Source organism: Madurella fahalii (assembly GCF_045866475.1).
Source record: "Madurella fahalii IFM 68171 DNA, scaffold_3, whole genome shotgun sequence".
NCBI lineage: Eukaryota > Fungi > Ascomycota > Sordariomycetes > Sordariales > Madurella > Madurella fahalii.
Window position 1 is genome coordinate 4,191,162 of NW_027263973.1, and position 18,211 is coordinate 4,209,372.

The 18,211-nt window shown below is 52.7% G+C and overlaps 7 protein-coding genes across 7 annotated transcripts; 6 read left to right on the forward strand and 1 right to left on the reverse strand.

Annotated features, from left to right (window-relative positions):
• Positions 1-1,366: 1,366 nt before the first annotated feature.
• MFIFM68171_06652 (uncharacterized protein) lies at positions 1,367-2,337 on the forward strand (the record flags this gene model as incomplete). Its single annotated transcript, XM_071062072.1, has 4 exons — positions 1,367-1,387; positions 1,441-1,798; positions 1,859-1,949; positions 2,013-2,337. 4 exons carry the CDS (start codon positions 1,367-1,369, stop codon positions 2,335-2,337), a joined length of 795 nt encoding a protein of 264 aa, XP_070918173.1.
• Positions 2,338-3,040: 703 nt separating this feature from the next.
• MFIFM68171_06653 (uncharacterized protein) lies at positions 3,041-3,829 on the forward strand (the record flags this gene model as incomplete). The annotated part of the gene is made up of 1 exon (XM_071062073.1): positions 3,041-3,829. The coding sequence occupies one exon, from the start codon at positions 3,041-3,043 to the stop codon at positions 3,827-3,829; it is 789 nt and encodes a 262-aa protein (XP_070918174.1).
• A 42-nt stretch (positions 3,830-3,871) lies between these two features.
• Positions 3,872-4,795, reverse strand: MFIFM68171_06654 (uncharacterized protein; the record flags this gene model as incomplete). The annotated part of the gene is made up of 3 exons (XM_071062074.1): positions 3,872-4,049; positions 4,119-4,126; positions 4,235-4,795. 3 exons carry the CDS (start codon positions 4,793-4,795, stop codon positions 3,872-3,874), a joined length of 747 nt encoding a protein of 248 aa, XP_070918175.1.
• A 1,257-nt stretch (positions 4,796-6,052) lies between these two features.
• MFIFM68171_06655 (uncharacterized protein) lies at positions 6,053-7,823 on the forward strand (the record flags this gene model as incomplete). The annotated part of the gene is made up of 6 exons (XM_071062075.1): positions 6,053-6,097; positions 6,230-6,777; positions 6,837-6,993; positions 7,052-7,198; positions 7,258-7,443; positions 7,521-7,823. 6 exons carry the CDS (start codon positions 6,053-6,055, stop codon positions 7,821-7,823), a joined length of 1,386 nt encoding a protein of 461 aa, XP_070918176.1.
• A 1,007-nt stretch (positions 7,824-8,830) lies between these two features.
• MFIFM68171_06656 (uncharacterized protein) lies at positions 8,831-10,050 on the forward strand (the record flags this gene model as incomplete). Its single annotated transcript, XM_071062076.1, has 2 exons — positions 8,831-8,934; positions 9,018-10,050. The coding sequence occupies 2 exons, from the start codon at positions 8,831-8,833 to the stop codon at positions 10,048-10,050; spliced, it is 1,137 nt and encodes a 378-aa protein (XP_070918177.1).
• Positions 10,051-11,244: 1,194 nt separating this feature from the next.
• MFIFM68171_06657 (uncharacterized protein) lies at positions 11,245-11,646 on the forward strand (the record flags this gene model as incomplete). The annotated part of the gene is made up of 1 exon (XM_071062077.1): positions 11,245-11,646. The coding sequence occupies one exon, from the start codon at positions 11,245-11,247 to the stop codon at positions 11,644-11,646; it is 402 nt and encodes a 133-aa protein (XP_070918178.1).
• Positions 11,647-15,953: 4,307 nt separating this feature from the next.
• Positions 15,954-17,382, forward strand: MFIFM68171_06658 (uncharacterized protein; the record flags this gene model as incomplete). Its single annotated transcript, XM_071062078.1, has 6 exons — positions 15,954-16,300; positions 16,366-16,462; positions 16,520-16,719; positions 16,779-16,926; positions 17,004-17,262; positions 17,339-17,382. 6 exons carry the CDS (start codon positions 15,954-15,956, stop codon positions 17,380-17,382), a joined length of 1,095 nt encoding a protein of 364 aa, XP_070918179.1.
• Positions 17,383-18,211: the final 829 nt, after the last annotated feature.

The following is an 18,211-nucleotide window of genomic DNA, read 5'->3' on the forward strand; positions in this document are numbered from 1 at the left end:
AGTTGCGCAAAGACTTCTGTTGGCCAGCACTATGGTTTCACAGCAGGGTAGAACCTCGCCATATGTCTGATTCTAGTGAGATAGCAATCGGCAAAAGGTAACAGTGTTCTCAAAAGCTTGGTCGCGGCATAAGTTGCAGGCAAGTATCGAACTTGAGCACCGTATGAACGAGCTGCTCAGATCACCAAAGTAAAACAAGTGGTTTGCAGGCCGTCAAGAGTCGAGCCCCGGGCTTTTTATTTTATTTTATTTTTCTTTTACTTTTTTACAATAAACCCCATGCTTTGCCAGACGTGCTAGTGAGCTACCCGACGCTAAACCAAGCACACGTGGTCTGGAGAAAGATTTCTTTCAATGAGAACGTTAGTCTAAGCTGAGCCAACGTATTCCGGGAACCAAACGTACACTTCTTGAGGTGAACGATGCGGCCCTTGGTGTTGGAGGCGTGGCTGCCGAAAGAGCGCTGGTTGGTCATCTCTTCGCGCGAGAGGTTGTCCGGGATGGTCTGGGCTTGATCAGGGGCACCGGCAGGGGCGGGCCAGACGGTCTTCCAGGGTTGCTCCATTTTCAAAAGAACCTCTCTTTTCGGTATTGAAGTTAGTTGGAAAAAACGAGGCTTGACAAATCTTTCATATAATTATTAGATGCTGTAAGTGTTGCGGTTCTTGTCGACTCAGGCTTAACTGGGCAGGCGGTAGAGTCTGTTGCTATATACTAGAGCCCCATCAAGGTCCCCCCGTCTACATTGGAAGATCGCCATGCCGCAACCTCAAACCGAGCGGGGTTGGCTTACACGACCTTTCTTGCCCACCCTCCTTCTAGTGAAACTGCATCGCATATGCTGCCTCCACGCTGGAGGCACACCTCTATGCATAACACGTATGGGAGGCTATTCTGCAAGGTAATATGCTTTAGAGAGGCAAATAATCGGCACGAGGGAGTGCAGCTTTCCCAATGCGATCACGCCCGAGACCTACCACTACCGCTTCCTGGAAGTTCTTCCAAGTTATCTCGTGCGACCCCCGCGTCATGCCGCCAATCGCAACGTGCTCACTGGCAAGCGCAGTGGAGGGCTATGTCTTTTCATTGAGGCTTTTTGCTCTGTTTTGACGCCCACAGCGGTTGACGATAGGCCAGGGGGGAGCGCCAAGTTGGGCACGGCCCGTGTCTCGATACGTGTCTGCTGCGCCTCTCCCCGCTCATTCCGCAGGGCCTACAAGTGGAAATTGTGGAGGACGATAAGTGGAAGGTATCCAAGGCCTTCGCCTTGTATCTGGTCTTTCCGTGACCGTCCGACTTTTCCCCAGCCCTTCACTACCCTTGGTTAGTCCGGAAGGACCGAAACAGCTCTTCTTCATTCATCAACATGACGGTCGATAAGCCTTTTGTCGCGACGTGAGGTACGTCAAGCGGGATGAAACGAGAGATGTCTATGTCAAGCCGTACATCCTTCACTACGCAGCACCCAAGGAATTCCCTCAGAACAACTTCGTTATCGAGCCGGTTCACGGTATTGAGATCCGCAATCTGCGTACCGCCGGTCTCCGCTACGAAGACCATGGCATGGTCATCGCTTCGGTAGATAGTAGCGGTATGCGGCCTGAGTACTTTGACAACGACGAGTGGATCGAGAGTGTCTACTTGCCTAGGCTCCACGATTCTGTGTGTCATACGCTAGGGGCCAAGGAAATGACTGTCTTCGACTGGATGCTGCGGAAGCGCGCACCGTCGTTTCCGAAGCGGGCAGAGGGCGAGGAAAACGTAGATGCGCACCAGCCTTCGTTATCGGCGCATATTGGTATCCTTCTCCGCTTAGGCCGCAGGTTGCTTCTGGCTATGCTGATTATGGATTGAGCAGATTATACAACAGTCGAGCTTAACTCGAGAGTAGATAGGTATTTCGGCGAGGAAAAAGATCAGATGTTGAGCCGCAAGTACCAGGTCATCAAGTACAGAGGAACCTCCTCTCAGTCCCCCGGTCAGGCAGCTAACAAGATGGAACCCCCAATTAGCATCTGGAAGCCACTCTCTGGTCCGTGCCGGGACTTTCCCTTGGCATTCCTTGACCCCAAGAGTGTAGACCCGAATAAGGACCTTCTCAAGGTGGACGAGGTCTTCCCCACAGTGGCCAACGAGGTCTTCCAAATCCACCACCATCCGAACCACAAGTGGTATTACATCCCGGACCAGCTGGACTCAGAGGTGGCCATCTTCAACGCCTACGACTCGGACAAGGGCCAAAGTCTCGCAGTGCCTCACTGCTCGTTCGACCTAGGAGAGGCTGGGTCGAGAGTCCCACGCCACAGCATCGAGGTCAGGGCCTTTGTTTTTTACTGAGACGGCTCGGGCTAGGGACAGGGTAGATGCACATGCAATGCACAACGCGTGGTATTTAGTGCAATTCCCAAGTGGTGTCTGCTATGCTCCGCGTGAGTAAATCTCTCTTGGGCTGTACAATCCCGGGAAGTGTATACGTACCACAATAACCACAATAGGGCAACGGGCCGGGCAGGGGTATGCTAAATGTAATTAGCTGGTTGCATCGTAGGCTGACCTGCTGTACTGTACACCTCACCGATTGACATGGTAGTGCCTGTGCTACGGCCCCATTATTTAGCCTAGCCTTCTGCCACGCTGTATGAGGGTACAACGTCGGGGTAATTATCGTGAGGCGGATTGTGGTTGCACGGAGGGGTGCAACGGCGGGGCAGGCTGGGCCCACCTATCCATAGCATATAACCCCCTGAAAGAATGGAACGAGCAGGGGTTAGAGACCATTTGAGCAAGTTTTATTCAGCAAGGTGCATGGTATCAAATGCACTCATCTGCCTGCCTCGGCGCCACAATCTTTCACACAAAACCATCCCGCTTAAGGAGTTGATAATTCACGATTCTAATCCCCCACGTCTGGACGGCTGCTACGGCTGTCTAATATGCCACGGGGCCAATCGAGGTGAATGAATGATCAGAACCTGTTGATGCTGCTCCTTCTTCCAAATGGGCCAGCTTTGTGGTTCATCACGCTCCAGCTGCTTTTACCATGCCGGCATCTGAACAAGCGAAGGAAGACTACGACAAAGCCGCCGACGCCTATGATGGCTATGCCGAGGTCCCCTCCGGGCGGCTCGAGTCTGAGCTCATCCAGCTCGCCCTTGGCGATTGCACCGGTTTATCTGTCCTCGACCTAGGCGGCGGCACGGGCCGGCACGCGCGCAAGGCCCTCGAGCTAGGTGCTGCGGGAGTCGATGTCGTCGATATATCTGCCGGCATGCTTAACGCCGGGCAACGTCAGGCCGAAAGGGACAATAGTAGCGGCAACTACAGACTCCGGTTTTTTGAAGCCGACGTCGCCCAGCCCCTTGACCACCTGCCTCTGCTGGCAGAGGGCTACGACGTGGTTATGGGCAACTGGATTTTCAGCTTCACCGGCTCGATTGTAACGCTGGAGAATATGCTTCGCAACATTAGGAAGTACCTCAAACCTGGCGGTGTTTTCATCGGTGTACGTGATGCGGATCCCTGGAGTCCGGTGCTCCAGAGTGGCAAGTACGGCGGTATCTGCAGAGACATAAAGAAGATTCCCGGAGGTGTAGAGTACGTGTGTGTGCTGCACTCTACGCCACCGGTGGAATTCGTGGGGAGGTGCCTGGAGACCATCTATTCAGGTTCCAAGGAAATGTACGAGAAATTTGGTTTACAGGCGGTGGAGATTGTGCCCTACACGAGCGCTCCGGTGGTACAGACCGACCCGGATTTCTGGGAAGAGTTTCTCCAGAGGCCGTGTCTGGCTGTTGTGAAGGCTGTGGCTAGTACTGGCGTCATCGAATAGGCCCCGTATGAAAACTCGAATAGAACAAAAATAAAAACAACATTAATATATTCGTTCCGTAGCCCACAGGTCGTCATAGCCTTTCCAAATGTCCTCTTGAACACGAGGTCCAAAAATCTTGGTCGAGTAGCACATGGTTATATACACCCCGGTCTCGGCTGTATACGCGAACGAGACAAATGTGTGCGTTCCGTTCGTCTCGTCGAGGCCGTGTCGGGGGCTATTTTCCTCCGTCAGCGATCAGCACTCGAGACTTCACGCACAACTATCATTGGAAGGTTTTACGTACAAGGCTTTCTCCAGGTAGCCTTAGTACGATAAGGCGAACCCCTCGTCGCCCCTGCAGCGGTATCAATTCGACAGGGATTCGATCAGCTAGGCGTGGGTTCCCTCGATCTTTCGCACCGGGATGTGCATCTTCACCTTCGGCCGTGCCCTCCCCGGCTTCATCTCGACCGCAAAACCGCAGTAGGAACCCGCAGGGAGCACGTCGACATCGTCGATGTCCCCAAGCGCGTCGAGACGGAACAAGATGCGCCAAAGCTGGCCCATGGCGTCCAGCCCGGCCTCCACCGTCTCGCCGTCCAGCCGATCCCTGAGCGTGTATGTGTCCCTCGCCCCTGCCAGCGTGGTGACCGACGTTCTCAGGTACATCTTGATCCGCGACGCCGGCGAATCTACACAATCGATCGCTATCATCTCCACCTTGGGGGCTATACTTTTGTCCGTAAATGACTGCATATAGCTCTCGAATAGGTCCAGCGGAGAAGCGCGACTCACCAGTGGTAATACCGATTTCCCTAGCGGCCGCTGTGCCGGCGGGGCGTAGCGCTTGTAAAAGGCATCGCGGCCAGAGACGGGCTCAAGATTGGCAAACGGAGAATCCGGGGGATAGACGGCGACTGGGTGGAAGCGGAGGTAGTGGATCACCACGATGGGCACGTTCTCGGGGAACTGGTTTATCATCGAGAGGTAATCCCCGGTCTGGAAAGGGGGGAACGGCTAGGATGCTGCCATGGCTATTGGCTGTTGGTGCAATCACGCCACAGAAGCTCGGTCTGGTGGGAATAACTGTGAGAGGGTTTCAAAGAGAGAATGGCGCAGTTGCTCCCATTCATCTCCCGCAAGTCTCGAGTTTATTAACAAGAAGTCGCCACCCTACTCTGTCGTGAGAAATATCTGGTTGGATCGGCCCGCTGAGGCGCTGTTCAAATAGTGAGACCATGATCCCGTGCGGCAGGGCGATCCCGCCGTCTAGAGGATTGCTAAGGTACATAATTAATGTTCCGAGGGGCACTAATACGACATCTCATTGGCCTCGAGTTCAAGCCCCCCAAGTAGAAGGTAGGCTTCAGTACCTTACATACAACGGTATAATAGCATAGTTATCTGTATACAACAGTGTATTCTCATTATTAGTATATTATGTATAACGTTGTATTAACACACTTGTAGACCCCGGTGCCGGAAGCGACATGAGACAGGGGGCCCTAAAGCGGAAGGTGCACGGAAAGAAGGCTGAGAGGCGGTGTGAGAATCACGCCTATGTGCGTGATTCAGTATTCTCAAACCCACGAGAATGGGGTTGAAGCGCATATCCAGAGGTTAAGCACCTTCAGTGATGGCTCTTCTGCTTCTCGTGTTATCTCGGCCCGTATCTCAGAACAAAGCTCGTTGGGTTTAAGACTCGGAGGATTTGAAAAGAAAAAAAAAAGAGATTATCGTGGCGACCTTGATTTATATAAAACCGGCAGATCCGAAAGACACCGCCTGGAATCCGCCAACCTACATGACGCATAGTACAGTACCTACGCTTCTGCACAGACTGTGCGGTATGCCCCTGTGCCCCCGCCTGCTAGCGTAGACATCCAAGGCCCTGACGTCCGCTGTCGCTCTCCGACAAGCTCTTCCAAGTTTCAAGGCATTTCCGCCTCAGCACTCTCTCTCTCTCTATCTATCTTGAGCGACGCATTCGCGTGTCGCGCCCGCAGCGAAACAGCGCCATTCTCAATGGTTTTGCGCGCAGAGGCAGATATGGAACTCGGGCCTGCCGCTTTGCAGGGGCAGCCGGCTCAACTAGACGAGAAGAAATGCGAGAATGACACAAAGGCTGTCATTATGTCAGAATCGGACATTAACCCTTCTGAAGCAAATGATGCCGGCGGCCGCCCACCCATCTTTCGGTCGACGGTCCACGAGGTTCTGTTCGTCGTGGCGGCAACCATGAGCGTGGCCATGCCCAGTTTCCTTCAGGGCGGCACGCTTGTTGTCTCCTCATTCATAAAACGAGATCTCAACATGACGACCTCGCAGTTAACATGGATGACGGCTTCCTCATCATGAGTTCTTTCCAAATCCTTTTTTGTCTGCATTTGCGTCTGTCTCTCTCTCTTTGGATAGCAACGAGCTGATGGGCCGAGTAGCCTGACGTCGGGATCTTTCTTGCTCTTCTTTGGCAAGCTTGCCGACATGTTTGGTCGAAGGGGCATACTTCTCACGAGCCTCTTTCTCTTCGCCGTTGTCGCGCTCGGGACGGGGTTCGCGAGAGATGCTATCACCCTCGACGTGTTGAACGGCGTCATGGGATTAGCCTCGGCATCCACCATCCCCGCCGCCCAGGGCATGCTGGGGAGTATCTACAACAAACCATCCAAGAGGAAGAACTACGCCTTTGCGTGTTTTACCTCGGGGAACCACCTGGGCTTCGTGTTCAGCTCAATCCTGTCAGGCATCGCGACGCAGTTTTTCGGCTGGCGAGCTACCTTTTGGCTGCTATCCATAATTTACTTGGCAGTGGCCATCATTGCCTGCTTCACTGTCCCCGTTGACGACAGTAACAAGTTGCCGCTCTCCAAAGAATCGCTCAAGCAATTCGACATCGTTGGCGCCATCTTGACTATCGGCGGAATTGGTCTGTTCACGGCCGGTATCAGATGCGTACTACTGAAGCCCGACCTGACATGGATGGCGACCTCCTCGATACGATTACCAACTCGATGTCGTTTAGCATCGGCCCGGACGCCGAGCGGGGCTGGAAAACCCCATACGTCCTGGTATTTATAATCCTAGGTCTCGCCATGGTTTCCATCTTCATCTGGTGGGAGAGTCGTTTCAAGCATCCACTCATGCCACTGAAGATCTGGCGCGACAGGGAGTTTTCTTTGGTCTGTTGATCACTGAACCCTCGAGAGGCGGGTGCAGTTGCTAACACGTCACCCTCAGCTTCTTGGAATTCTACTGCTCGGGTTTAGTTCGTTTCCGGCGCTGTTCTTCTTCGCCGCCCTCTACCTCCAGGAGCTCTTCGGATACTCGGCGCTGATCACGGCTGTATGCATGCTCCCAACCGCCGTCAGCGGAGTCGTCGTTAATGTAAGTTTTCATCAAGTTCCTTGCAGACCCTGAACCGTGTGTTGACAAGTCTCCTGTAGTTCATTGCCGGACGGCTACTGCACAAGGTCTCAAATAAGTTGTTGATGGGCATTGGGGCCGCTGCCTTCATCATCTCCTTTCTCCTCGTCGCTGTCCAGCGCATGGGCGCCTCTTACTGGGCGTTTACATTTCCGGCCATGGCCATAGTTGTCGTTGGGACCGATTTGGAGTTCAACGTCGTCAACGTAGGTGGCCGGACTCAGGTTAATTTCAGTAGCGCGAATTTTTGATGCCGATGTTGATTTGACTCTTCTGTCACCAGATGTACGTCATCTCCTCGCTACCCAAATCCCAGCAGTCAATCGCCAGCTCCGTGTTCCAAACGACTATCAAGCTCGCGGTCACTGTCGGTCTCGGCATATTTGCTGCGGTATTTACCAGCGTTTCCGACAAGCCTGCAACCACTGGCTATTATGTGAATGATCCATTTGAGCCATACGCTGCGCTGTTCTGGCTTGCCACCGCCATGAACTTCATCAGCCTCTGTATGGTACCGTTCCTCAAGATCAAAACTCAGGGTGGCGGTAGTGGTAGCGGTAGGTCTGTATCGACGAACAATGGGTAGTCCGGAATGAAACTTGAGGCGATTCGGTTTCATTGGCCGACATTATAGCATTAACAGAAGCCCGTCAGGAGTCCGGGCATCAGGGTGCCCGATGGATGCGAGATATGCGATAAACGCGATAGATGGTACATTGTTATATCATAGGATAGATAGGACGCTGTCGAATACCCACTTCTATACGTAAAACGCTATCCACCGGCGGAGAATATATATATATCGCTGTGACTTGCAACCACTAATACTTCAATTGTTTAGTAAGTCACAGAGCCAAAGATTATAAATCAGCTAAGGTACGTTCGTCGCAATCCAACCATCGCCGTCACAACTCACTAATTCTTGCTCTCTCCTTCTCCGGCGAATGGTCCTTTCAGTTGAATACATCGGCACGGTTGAAGAATCAGAGGTAGATATAATAGACATGGTTCGATGTCGCGAAGTTGGAAGTCTAATTCGCCGGCCTCAACGACGTCACAGGGTAGGTAAGGTACCTTAATTAGTTTCAAAGTTGACCTAACACGTTTAAAAGCTCACTTGATGCGGTGCTATAGTACCTTGCCTTAGCAGTTCGTTTTTGCGACTCGCAGTTAGTAGGTCATCATTGCGTAAGAAGGACTTGATGCTTTGGCCCAGATACATCATGCGTCTGCCCCGGTGAGACTGCGGAGAAGCACACCGCAGGTCCAATCATTTCCCCACCGACCGGGTGTGCTGTTCTGCGGCCTCCCACCCGGCAAATCACAGGGCCACAATGTGCACACATGCGCCACCGGTGTAACCCAACCGGCGCTAGGCAGACCAGCCGGCTTCCAATCTTTCCGCAACACCTCAAGGTGTTGGTTGGCTCCCTGGAGGGATTAATGGAAATAGTAGGCTGCATCCAAGCTTACCTTATCTATCGCGTTACTTCTATTTCCAGTGCTCAATCCCCACAACCATCCCCAACTACCTACCTGACCTTTGCGTTCTACGTTTTAGTCGTCCTCCACCTCCCCCTTTGTTACGCCGCCATGTTCCCATCATGTGAGCATATACCAGAGCCCGAGTCGCAAATCGAGGGTAGTCGTGCCGTACGTTCGGGTGGTCAGCAAACAAGCATCGATTTTGACACATCGTGAGCATAACTACCATCTCCACCTACCTTAATTAAATTGCTATCCCCCGTCTTCGCGATTCCTAACAATGGTATCGTGACAGTCCCTTTAGCACCCGCCTCAGCACCTTGAAATTCGCCGGCGGCGCCTCCCTCAATGTTCACTGGGGCTTCCTCCAGTCCACACCCAAACTAGCTGAGCTCGGCAAGACGACAAAGCACACAGCTGCTCTCAAACATATCTCAGTCAACGCCGGCCATGTCTTCATCCAATACCTCTACACGGGTCAGTACCGTGAGCTGCCCTGGCAAGGTGCGGCCACTGGTAACGAAGAAGCCATCGCTAGGCTTAAGGTCAGCTTCCAGGTCTATGGTCTCGCCCAAGAGTACGGCCTGGATGCTCTTGGAGCCCTGGCAAAGGAGCGAATAACCCAACGCAGCGAGGGAATGAGTGCCTTCGTGCTCATCGACATTTTGAAAGACGCCTATCCTACGCCAGTGGTGGACGATACGTGGCTCTCAACATTCCTAAAGTCAAAAATCAAGGCCGCGCTCCAAGATTCCGAGGCTCTTCTGAGTACCGAGATCCCAACCAGCTTCAGCGATGGAATGGCCATCGCCAAGGTCTTGCTCAAGGAGATGATCGAGGCTTACAACGAAAAGGTCCAGGCCCTATCTCTTGCCCGAGATCCGGAGCCGTTGACCCCCAAAACGGACACATCAGGAGACGCTATCCCCTTCCCCAATCCATCACGGTCGAGGGAGGTGACGATCGGTAGCTACGCTTGCGGAAGGGCAAAACGTGACGCGCGCCGAGCGGAGCCAACGCCAGCTCTCAAAGAAAACAAGGAGCCTCCTTTTACCTTTGACGTCTGGGGCCACGTCACCACCAAGAAGAAACGTCAAGGGAAGAAAGTGTTTGAAGATCCTTTTTACTCCGAACCCACGGAGGACGAACCGGTGCCTCACGAGGAGCCCGGGCTAGACAAGGTCGAACGTATCGATAACGCCTGGGTAAATTCTTGGCTACTACCGAAGAAGGATAGGCCGGAGAAGAAGTCTGGCGTTAGGGACGAGGTGAAGCTAGACATGCTGCCCGAGGAGAAGTTCGACGAGGAACCCGACCTCGGCTTCTAAGGCGTTTCCATGTTGAAGTTACCTAGCAACAAGCGCGAATTCGGGCCTGAGCAAGGGCCCCAAAAGCTAGAACCCAAGCGAAAAGAGCTCATACTAAGAACAAGAAGAAAAAGAAAGCAGCGGTACTGATAGTGCTCGCCCCAGTCGCATGTTCCCGAGGGGTCTCCTATGCTGTTTCTGAATCGATGCCCAGAAGTAAAGATCGGGCCAAGCGTCAGAGTCGAGGAAGAGTAGGGAAGAATTCTTGACTACGGCCTGCGATTTGGACTAGGAATAATGGATCAGAAGCGCTGGCTGCGCGTTGTGCTTTGTTGGCTGTCTTTTTGGTCGGTAGTATGATGGATGACACGGGTTCGGGAATACGGTCTGTTCTGAGGTGGTGGACCTTAATGGCGATGCAGCGATTATGAAACTGAATGACCAATCGAACGCCAATGCACTAGCCTGGAGTAGTCTATAGAGTGTTGCCGCGGGTTAATGGAGATCCTAACGTGTACCAGGGGCGATAGGTTCCTGACGCAGGGTCTACGGAGATGGTCAGGGTAACAGGCGGCATTGAGAAGGGTATTTCATCCTAACCCTAATTCTCCCTGATGCTAGTAGGACAGGACCGTCTTTTCTTTCTTGATTATCCGGATCGCCTATAAAGCAGAGATTAGTACAAGGTTTTAGCCTTGTTTCTCAAGCTCCTTCATCCTACTTTAGTCTGGCTTCGAACTAGAGTACGAGTTGTTAGGTGCTATGACCGCAATTGACCCTTAAACGACCTCGCCTTGGCTGCCATGAAGTAGGATAGAGAACGTCACGTGGAGCTTTTAACCCTGACAGAACAAACCGCCACACCCCAGGGGTACTATCTGAAAGAGATGCATTGTAAGCGGCCGATACGATCGTCTCCGTGGCAGCAGTTGTGGTGATATGGAGTCACTTGGGTAACAATGGAAGTGAGCATCTGGTAATATTTTGAGGGGGCTTTTCGGACCGTACGAAAGGTCTCACTATACCGTAGCCCCACATTATCCCTAACCCTAACGCGCGCGTATCCTATCAATTGCTGCCACCATCACTGCCACCACCTTTCTATCTTACTTACAACAACGCCGACAAGAGCTCTGGAATCGCCTTCAATCGCGCCGTCAACTGCGCAGTAAGTTCGGCTTTTACGCACTTTCCTGTTGCTAATTCTTGATAGATATGGACGCGTATCCTGATCCCACAGCGAATTTCGACGCCGACAACGATATCGAGAGCAGTAGTAACGACGACGAGCTAGAGGACATCCCACAACCGTTGACAAACCCTCCTGCCGACCACAAGCTCCTCACATACAAGTACGATACAATTGCCGACGTAGCCAAGGATCTCGAGGAATGGGGAGCGCAAGCCGGGTTTGGGATTCGCAAAGCGCGTACAAATAACAACGTCAAAGGCTTTGGCTATACCAGGGTGGATTTTGCTTGCGTCAGAGACCAGATACGCCCTAGCGATACCATCGCACGGCGCTCCAGCTCTACCGCGAAGCTGAATTGCAGCTGGCAAGCCACTGCAAAGGCGCTGAGGGAACACGATTGCAAATGGACCTTAGAGATTCGATAAGGCCACGAGGCCCATAACCACCCACCAGCTGAGAGTCGTGAGGGTATTTCAAGCTTACGGAAGTGGAGCGCTGAGCATAGGGCATTTGTAGCGGCTTATATCGACAAGCCTTCAGTATCAGGTCGTCAAATCGCATCAGCATTGCGTACAAGGTTTCCCGGCTTTGTTTTCACGCGTCGTCAGCTGAAGAATCTGCGGTACCGCTTGCGCAAGGATGCTCTCGATGGATATACACCTTTCCAAGCAGTTCTGAAGATGCTTGATGCCAAAGGCGTTCTATACCGCGTACTCTGGTCGGCGCAGGATCAGAATAAGCCCGAAGGCTTGCTTTGGACTGACGACTTTTATAAGGAACAGTGGGTACTAAATCCTTAGGTACAGCTCTACGATAATACCTACAAGACTAATAACAAGGGCCTCGCTTTCTTCTAGATAATATGAGTTGGTGGCTTAGGAAAGGTCTTTAGTTGCGCGTTTGGCCTCATCAACAACAAACGCTAGGAAGGTTTTAACTGGTTGGTGGATCAAGTCAACGCCTTGCGCCTCGAGATCAACACTTGCCCTCCTACAGTTACTATCACGGATTACGACGCGGCGTTGAGGAACGTAGTTACGCGCGTCTATCCAGAGGCGAAGGCGCAGCTCTGTATCTTCCACATCAACAAGAACATAGTCTTATATATCAAGCGCAAGTGGGATAAGCAGGCTGTAGCCCAGGTCGCCACTGCTTACACTGCAACGCAAGCTAATGGCAACAACAACCACGATCTTGACGAGGAGGATCAAGCGGTTGTCACGCGCCTCAATCAGCTCCCTACGCAAGATGGCGACCTTGGCCCAGTTCCAGAGACTGTGGAATACTCGTGCGCTGGCTTATACAAGCTCTGGCAATACGTACTGTATTCTACTACCTTAGAAGACTTCAACATTGCATGGGAAAAGCTAAAAGCCTTCTTTTCTACACAGGCAGCTATTATCCAGTATATTGAGGAGACTTATATGCCTGTTGTAGCTGACTGGGCGACTTGCTATACCAACAACTATCTCAACTTCGGCTAGCGAACTACATCGCTAGTAGAATCGGCCAACAGGTATCTCAAGAGCTTTTTGGTCACTGGCAACAACACTGTCAAGCAGGTAGTAGACCAGTCGTTTAATATGGTGGCCCAGATGAAGATCAATATTACTGAGGCGCAGCAGGAGCAGAAAAACCGCCTCAGACGCGAATTTCTGAGCCAAACGTAGCTTGGCGATACTCCTCTTAAGATCGCTGTCAGCGCCTTGAAGCGTATTGCGCACGAGCATCGCCATATAATGGGAGCTTTACTGTCTAGTATAGAGCAGAACCCCCCTCCGCTTCGTCCCTGTACAGGCAAATTTACTACGCAGTTCGGACTTCCTTGCGCATATAAGCTCCTTCAACGACACTAGAACGGCGGGCTCATACTTCACAAGGAAGATTTCCATCTATTCTAGTGGCTGGATAGATCTCTGGCTAACGAGGATGAGTATCTTCGATACCACGAATTCGATCGCGTTGACCACTTGCGTGGCCGCCCGCGCCACACAGAAGTCTTCGCGGCAGATCCCAACGCACCGCGTTCGACTGCCATCTCGACCCAGGCTTCAGTCCAGGGCTCCCAGCACTCCGAGGCGACAGGATTATAGCTATCTATCTGCCGGCACGCGTCGCAATGGGAGGGCGTCAACCTAGCGCAGGACGATAATAACGACAACGCCAGTCAACCAGGATTACAACGAACAAGGCGTAGAAGAGGCCGTGGAAGCAGGGGAGGCCGTGGCAGGAGAGGTCTGGGCGCAGTGGGAGCGCAATGCGCAGGCGTGTAGGAAGAAGACAACAACGACAACAACAACGAGAGTATCACCAGTCAAGCAGCTCCACAACGATCGCGACGAGGGCGTGGTAGAGGGCGTGGAAGCAGGGGAGGCGCTTAGTCAGATGGACAGGCAGATGGACAGGCAGATGGACAACTGGGCCGTCAAACTGTAGGAAAACAGTGCCTATTTGGGCCTTGTAAGATATCAACGAATTGAGTCGAATTGAGCACTTTAACAACGTCAATTGCAATTGCAGTATTTGGTGGGCTTTTTGCAGTGAAATGGGAGTCTTGCGTCCATTGTCGTGCCCATCTTTAATGGGCGCGCGTCAGGGTTAGGGATATGTATGGGGATATGTGGGGCTACGGTATAGTGAGACCTTTCCTACGGTCCGAAAAGCCCCCCTCAATATTTTAGGCTGCGGACTTGGGATACTATTTGTGTGCAAATATGCGGTAACGGCCGGTGAATAACGTGAAGGAGATAGCCACAGCACTTCATGACGCAAACGTTCCCTCGCCCCGTGGATAGAGTCACCGTGACGATCAACTCTCATACAAGGTTCAAGTTATTGCGAGGGACTGGATTCGGTGCCTTCCTCCAAGTTATGGTTCAGGGTTTGTTGCACCCAACGCAATCGAAATTCACCAAGTACACCGCTTGGCTGACCAGTCGGCAGCACTCCTTCGTGGAGATAATGAGTCGACAGGTGCCGGAGGTGCAGTTGCGTCCCGCGCTTAACGCGAATACATGCAGTACCGAGTCACAAACCCTCTCTTATTAACAGACTTACGTCGGCTGACGGTGACGAAGGGCTTATTGCATCACAAATACAATATGGGCCTCTCGGGATTACGAGAACGGCCTTGGCCAGAGGACGCTGTGTGTGATTTGAAGATAGATTCCGTGGGACCAACAAAGTCGAGAGTATACTGAGAGTGGAAACATGGACTACTTCTGGTTCGTGACGGACTGGGTCCATAGAAATAAACTGCATCGGGCCGAACTGGATACATCGTACATTGAAGTTGCGCTTGTCCCGAGGTATTCTCCGGCCTGTCTCTTGAGAGTAAAAGTATATGTCCTTTGTTACTCTCTCAGCAACGTCATTAAAATCATCTCTCGAAGTTTTCTCATGCTATCTTCGGCACTAGTCGACTTCGATTCGTCAGATGGATGCTATAATTGACAAGCGATCCTGCGGACCCATGTGTAACCACCTACTCGTAGGCCAAGGCCCTCCCCCACCGGAATCGAACTTTCACACACCATGACGATTAATTAGCTCCGCAAATATAAGATCAATATAATTTAATCTCATGGCTTTAACCTCAACGGGTGGACAATCACACCCTCGTTCTGTGTTTGTCTCTAACACCGTGCTCTGTCCCCGGCTTGTATCCCATTCCCTAACTCATCAGCTTTCCCCTTACCCTGGACAAATTTACAACAGGTGCACGGCAAGTACGTTGTTCCTGTATCAGTGCCGCTAGAGCATTCATTTAAATAACCGTGAGAGGACTGTCAGCTCTTTAGATTCCATCGATCGCCGCGGTTTGGCACCCGGCAGGCAATCGGCAGCGCAGATGCAAGACCGAGCTCGAGCCTAAATCTGAGGAATCACCTGATCACACCCGTGGCTAACGTGGAAATTATGATGCGGTCTAGAAGTTGCGTGTATCGATTGGACTTGCCACCTGCCCCCCAGGGTAGCCGTGTCACCCTCTTCCGCTACCCGGTTGGGCTGTCAAAGCTGGGCCATGATAGAAGCTAGGTTACTGGGAGAGATTCTTTACGTCTCGGCAAGCACGGGTAGGCAGTGTAACCCCCAAATCCCAGCGGATTTCACCCTGTCATTTATCTAATTTCTAGAAGATTCAGAAGCTAACATCTACCACGCGGATAGACGACCCGGATCAAAAATAATATATACTGAGCCCCACCACGCCGGTGCCTGCCTCACTGTCCCATCTGTTGGAATCCCGGTTCTCGTTTCCATCAAAAGCCCACGTGTCCGTAGTGGATGGGCGGGGGACCCAGTGGCTGCATTACCCGTGGATGGGCGGGGGACCCAGTGGCTGCATTACCCGTGGATGGACGAAGCATCAGCCAGTGCCGTTCGTCCGGTAGAAACGGCAAATTTGTCGTTGAAAGACACGACCTCTGATACGTCACAAGGGCTGGTTATGACGCTTCTTATAGGCCGGAAGCAACCGAGTGATATTGGCCTCCATCACAAAATGTAATTAGAAAGAATGACGGTCCTTGGCTCGGCCATTACTCGACAAACAATATCACGAAGTCCGGGAAACGTGGGATTGTGTCAGTTCGGCTTCATGCGGATGGAATAGTATAAAAGGGATGGACTGACCTAGGAGTTCTGCTCGCACCCAGTCTCCAACCAGACATCGCCGTCTTGCACAGTTCCACCATCTCGCTCACAGAGACCGCGACAGCACGTAAACATCATGCTCTGGTCAGCCCTGGCCCTTGCCGCGCTCGCCAAGGCAGCGCCTCAGTTCGGCTTCCCGGGAGGAGGCGGCAACAGCCCGACCATGCTCCGGTTCGGCTGTTCTCAACTTGTCATCGACCGCATCGATCCCTTGGTAAACCCAGGACAGGCGCCTTCTCCGCATATGCATCAGGTTGTCGGAGGCAACATCTTCAACGTGACAATGCCAGTGGCCGACATTGGCGAGATGGCGAGCTGCACGACTTGTAGCTTCTCCGAAGACCTGTCTAACTACTGGACTGCCAACTTATACTTCAAGGCGCGGAACGGCAGCTATAAGCGCGTGCCGCAGATCCCCAATAGGTAAAGCAATGCAGCCTGTGCCGGTCAGTAGGCATCTCAATGGAAGCTAACTAGGTACGGGTTAGACTCCTCTTTGGCGATCGGTTTACGACGCAAACGAAGGGCGGCTTTGTCGTTTATTACGTCTCCCCTGGCCGCGGCGGCGTGACCGCCTTCAAGCCCGTAAGTCTCCACCTACCCCTACCCAATGCGCCCCCATACTTACTTTGTACGACCCAGGGTTTCCGTATGCTCGTTGGCGACGCCAACCAGCGCGAGAAGCGGGGCAGCGGCATGAAGTCGCAGACTTGCTTCCGATGCTATTCGGGTCCCAATTTCCGCGGTGACGACGCCGCCCCGTGTGCCGACCCCCGGCTCGACACTGAGGCGCTCCCCTCTGGGCCGTGCCACGGGATCCGCTCCAATATACTGTACCCTACGTATGTCTCTACCATGCGCTTCATTTCCCTTGATGACCGATGGTGCTGACTGGATCTAGTTGCTGGGACGGCAAGAACCTTGACTCCCCCGACCACAAATCACACGTTGCCTACCCCGTCTCCGGCCCCCACGCCTTCACCGGCAATAGCGTAGGCGGCGATTGCCCATCCACGCACCCGGTTAAGATCCCGCAGATTATGCTCGAGGTAAGACCCCGCCTTCCGCTTCCCCCCATCTCTTAGCGGTAATTACGGAACCCACGCTTACTGAGACTGTTGGACAGATCGTCTGGGACACCTCCCTCTTCAACGACCCGGCCGAGTGGCCCGAGGACGGCTCCCAACCGTTCGTGCTCAGCACCGGCGACCCGACGGGATATGGCCAGCATGGCGACTACGTCTTTGGCTGGAAGGGGGATTCGCTGCAGCGGGCCATGGACGGTGGCTGTTTTGGCGCGACGTGTGCCGGCCTCAAGACGCAGACTGTTGAGGAGGCTAATCGCTGCACCGTGCCCGAGCGGGTGCGGGAGGACGTTGATGGGTGTAAGTTGCGTTTTATTTTCTGTCGTGATGTTGTCGGGTGAGAAAAAAAAGGAGATGGCTGACGATGATTCTGTAGGGCTCGATACTCTCCCTGGTAATCCGTCGATTGCCTATGAGTAAGGTAGGTATGAAGAGGGAAGTGTGAAAAGTTGAAGTACTTGTCATAGTAGTATAGTAAGCATGGCATCGGTGTAGAGTACCTATTGAGGGTAGAGTACCGTTGGGTGACAAGGGTTGCATTTTTAGAGACGAAGCCTGCAAAGACATTGCAAAACACCAAATAGTTATATCTTCATGTACAGAATGTTACGAAGGCGTCAATGCAAGAGCGTAATTATTTCAGCGGTACATTGTTGTCACTAATGGTCGAAAATATATCCTGTGCAACCGCCGTCCCGGGGACATCCAACGAAGTTGGGTTGCAGAGTCACGCAAGTTGGGTGGCGCAAGCCCTCAGGGAGAGCGTGCGGCAAGCACAGAAAGCATATAGGATTGGATCTGCTGGCTAACAATATCAGCCAGGACTGCCCGAGACTCCATAACGGCACGCTGGAGGAATGCGCCACGCTGCCAAGACTCGACCGCTCCGTTGCCCCATCTGCTCATGCGGACTGTGTGCCAGGGAAATCGCATTTCACACCTATCACGGCTATCCCTTACATTCATTTAGCATTATCGAGTTCAGAGCAGAAGAATGTCCTCAAAGATTCCTTGGGCGGCTCCTGGAGGGTGACCTCGAGGCTATCACTACTTACTGCTGACCAACAGTCTCGTGGTGAGCTTTGTGTCCCCAATTGCTGCCGGGGTTGGGTTGCGTAGATTGCATTGCAAGCCATCTTTTGATCCGTCCGAGCACGTGTGGTGACACTGGCAAAGGTGGGAACAGTGATTGTGTGAATCTGTGTGAGAGATGCATGTCGCACCACAATCATGCACGGAAGCAACTGCT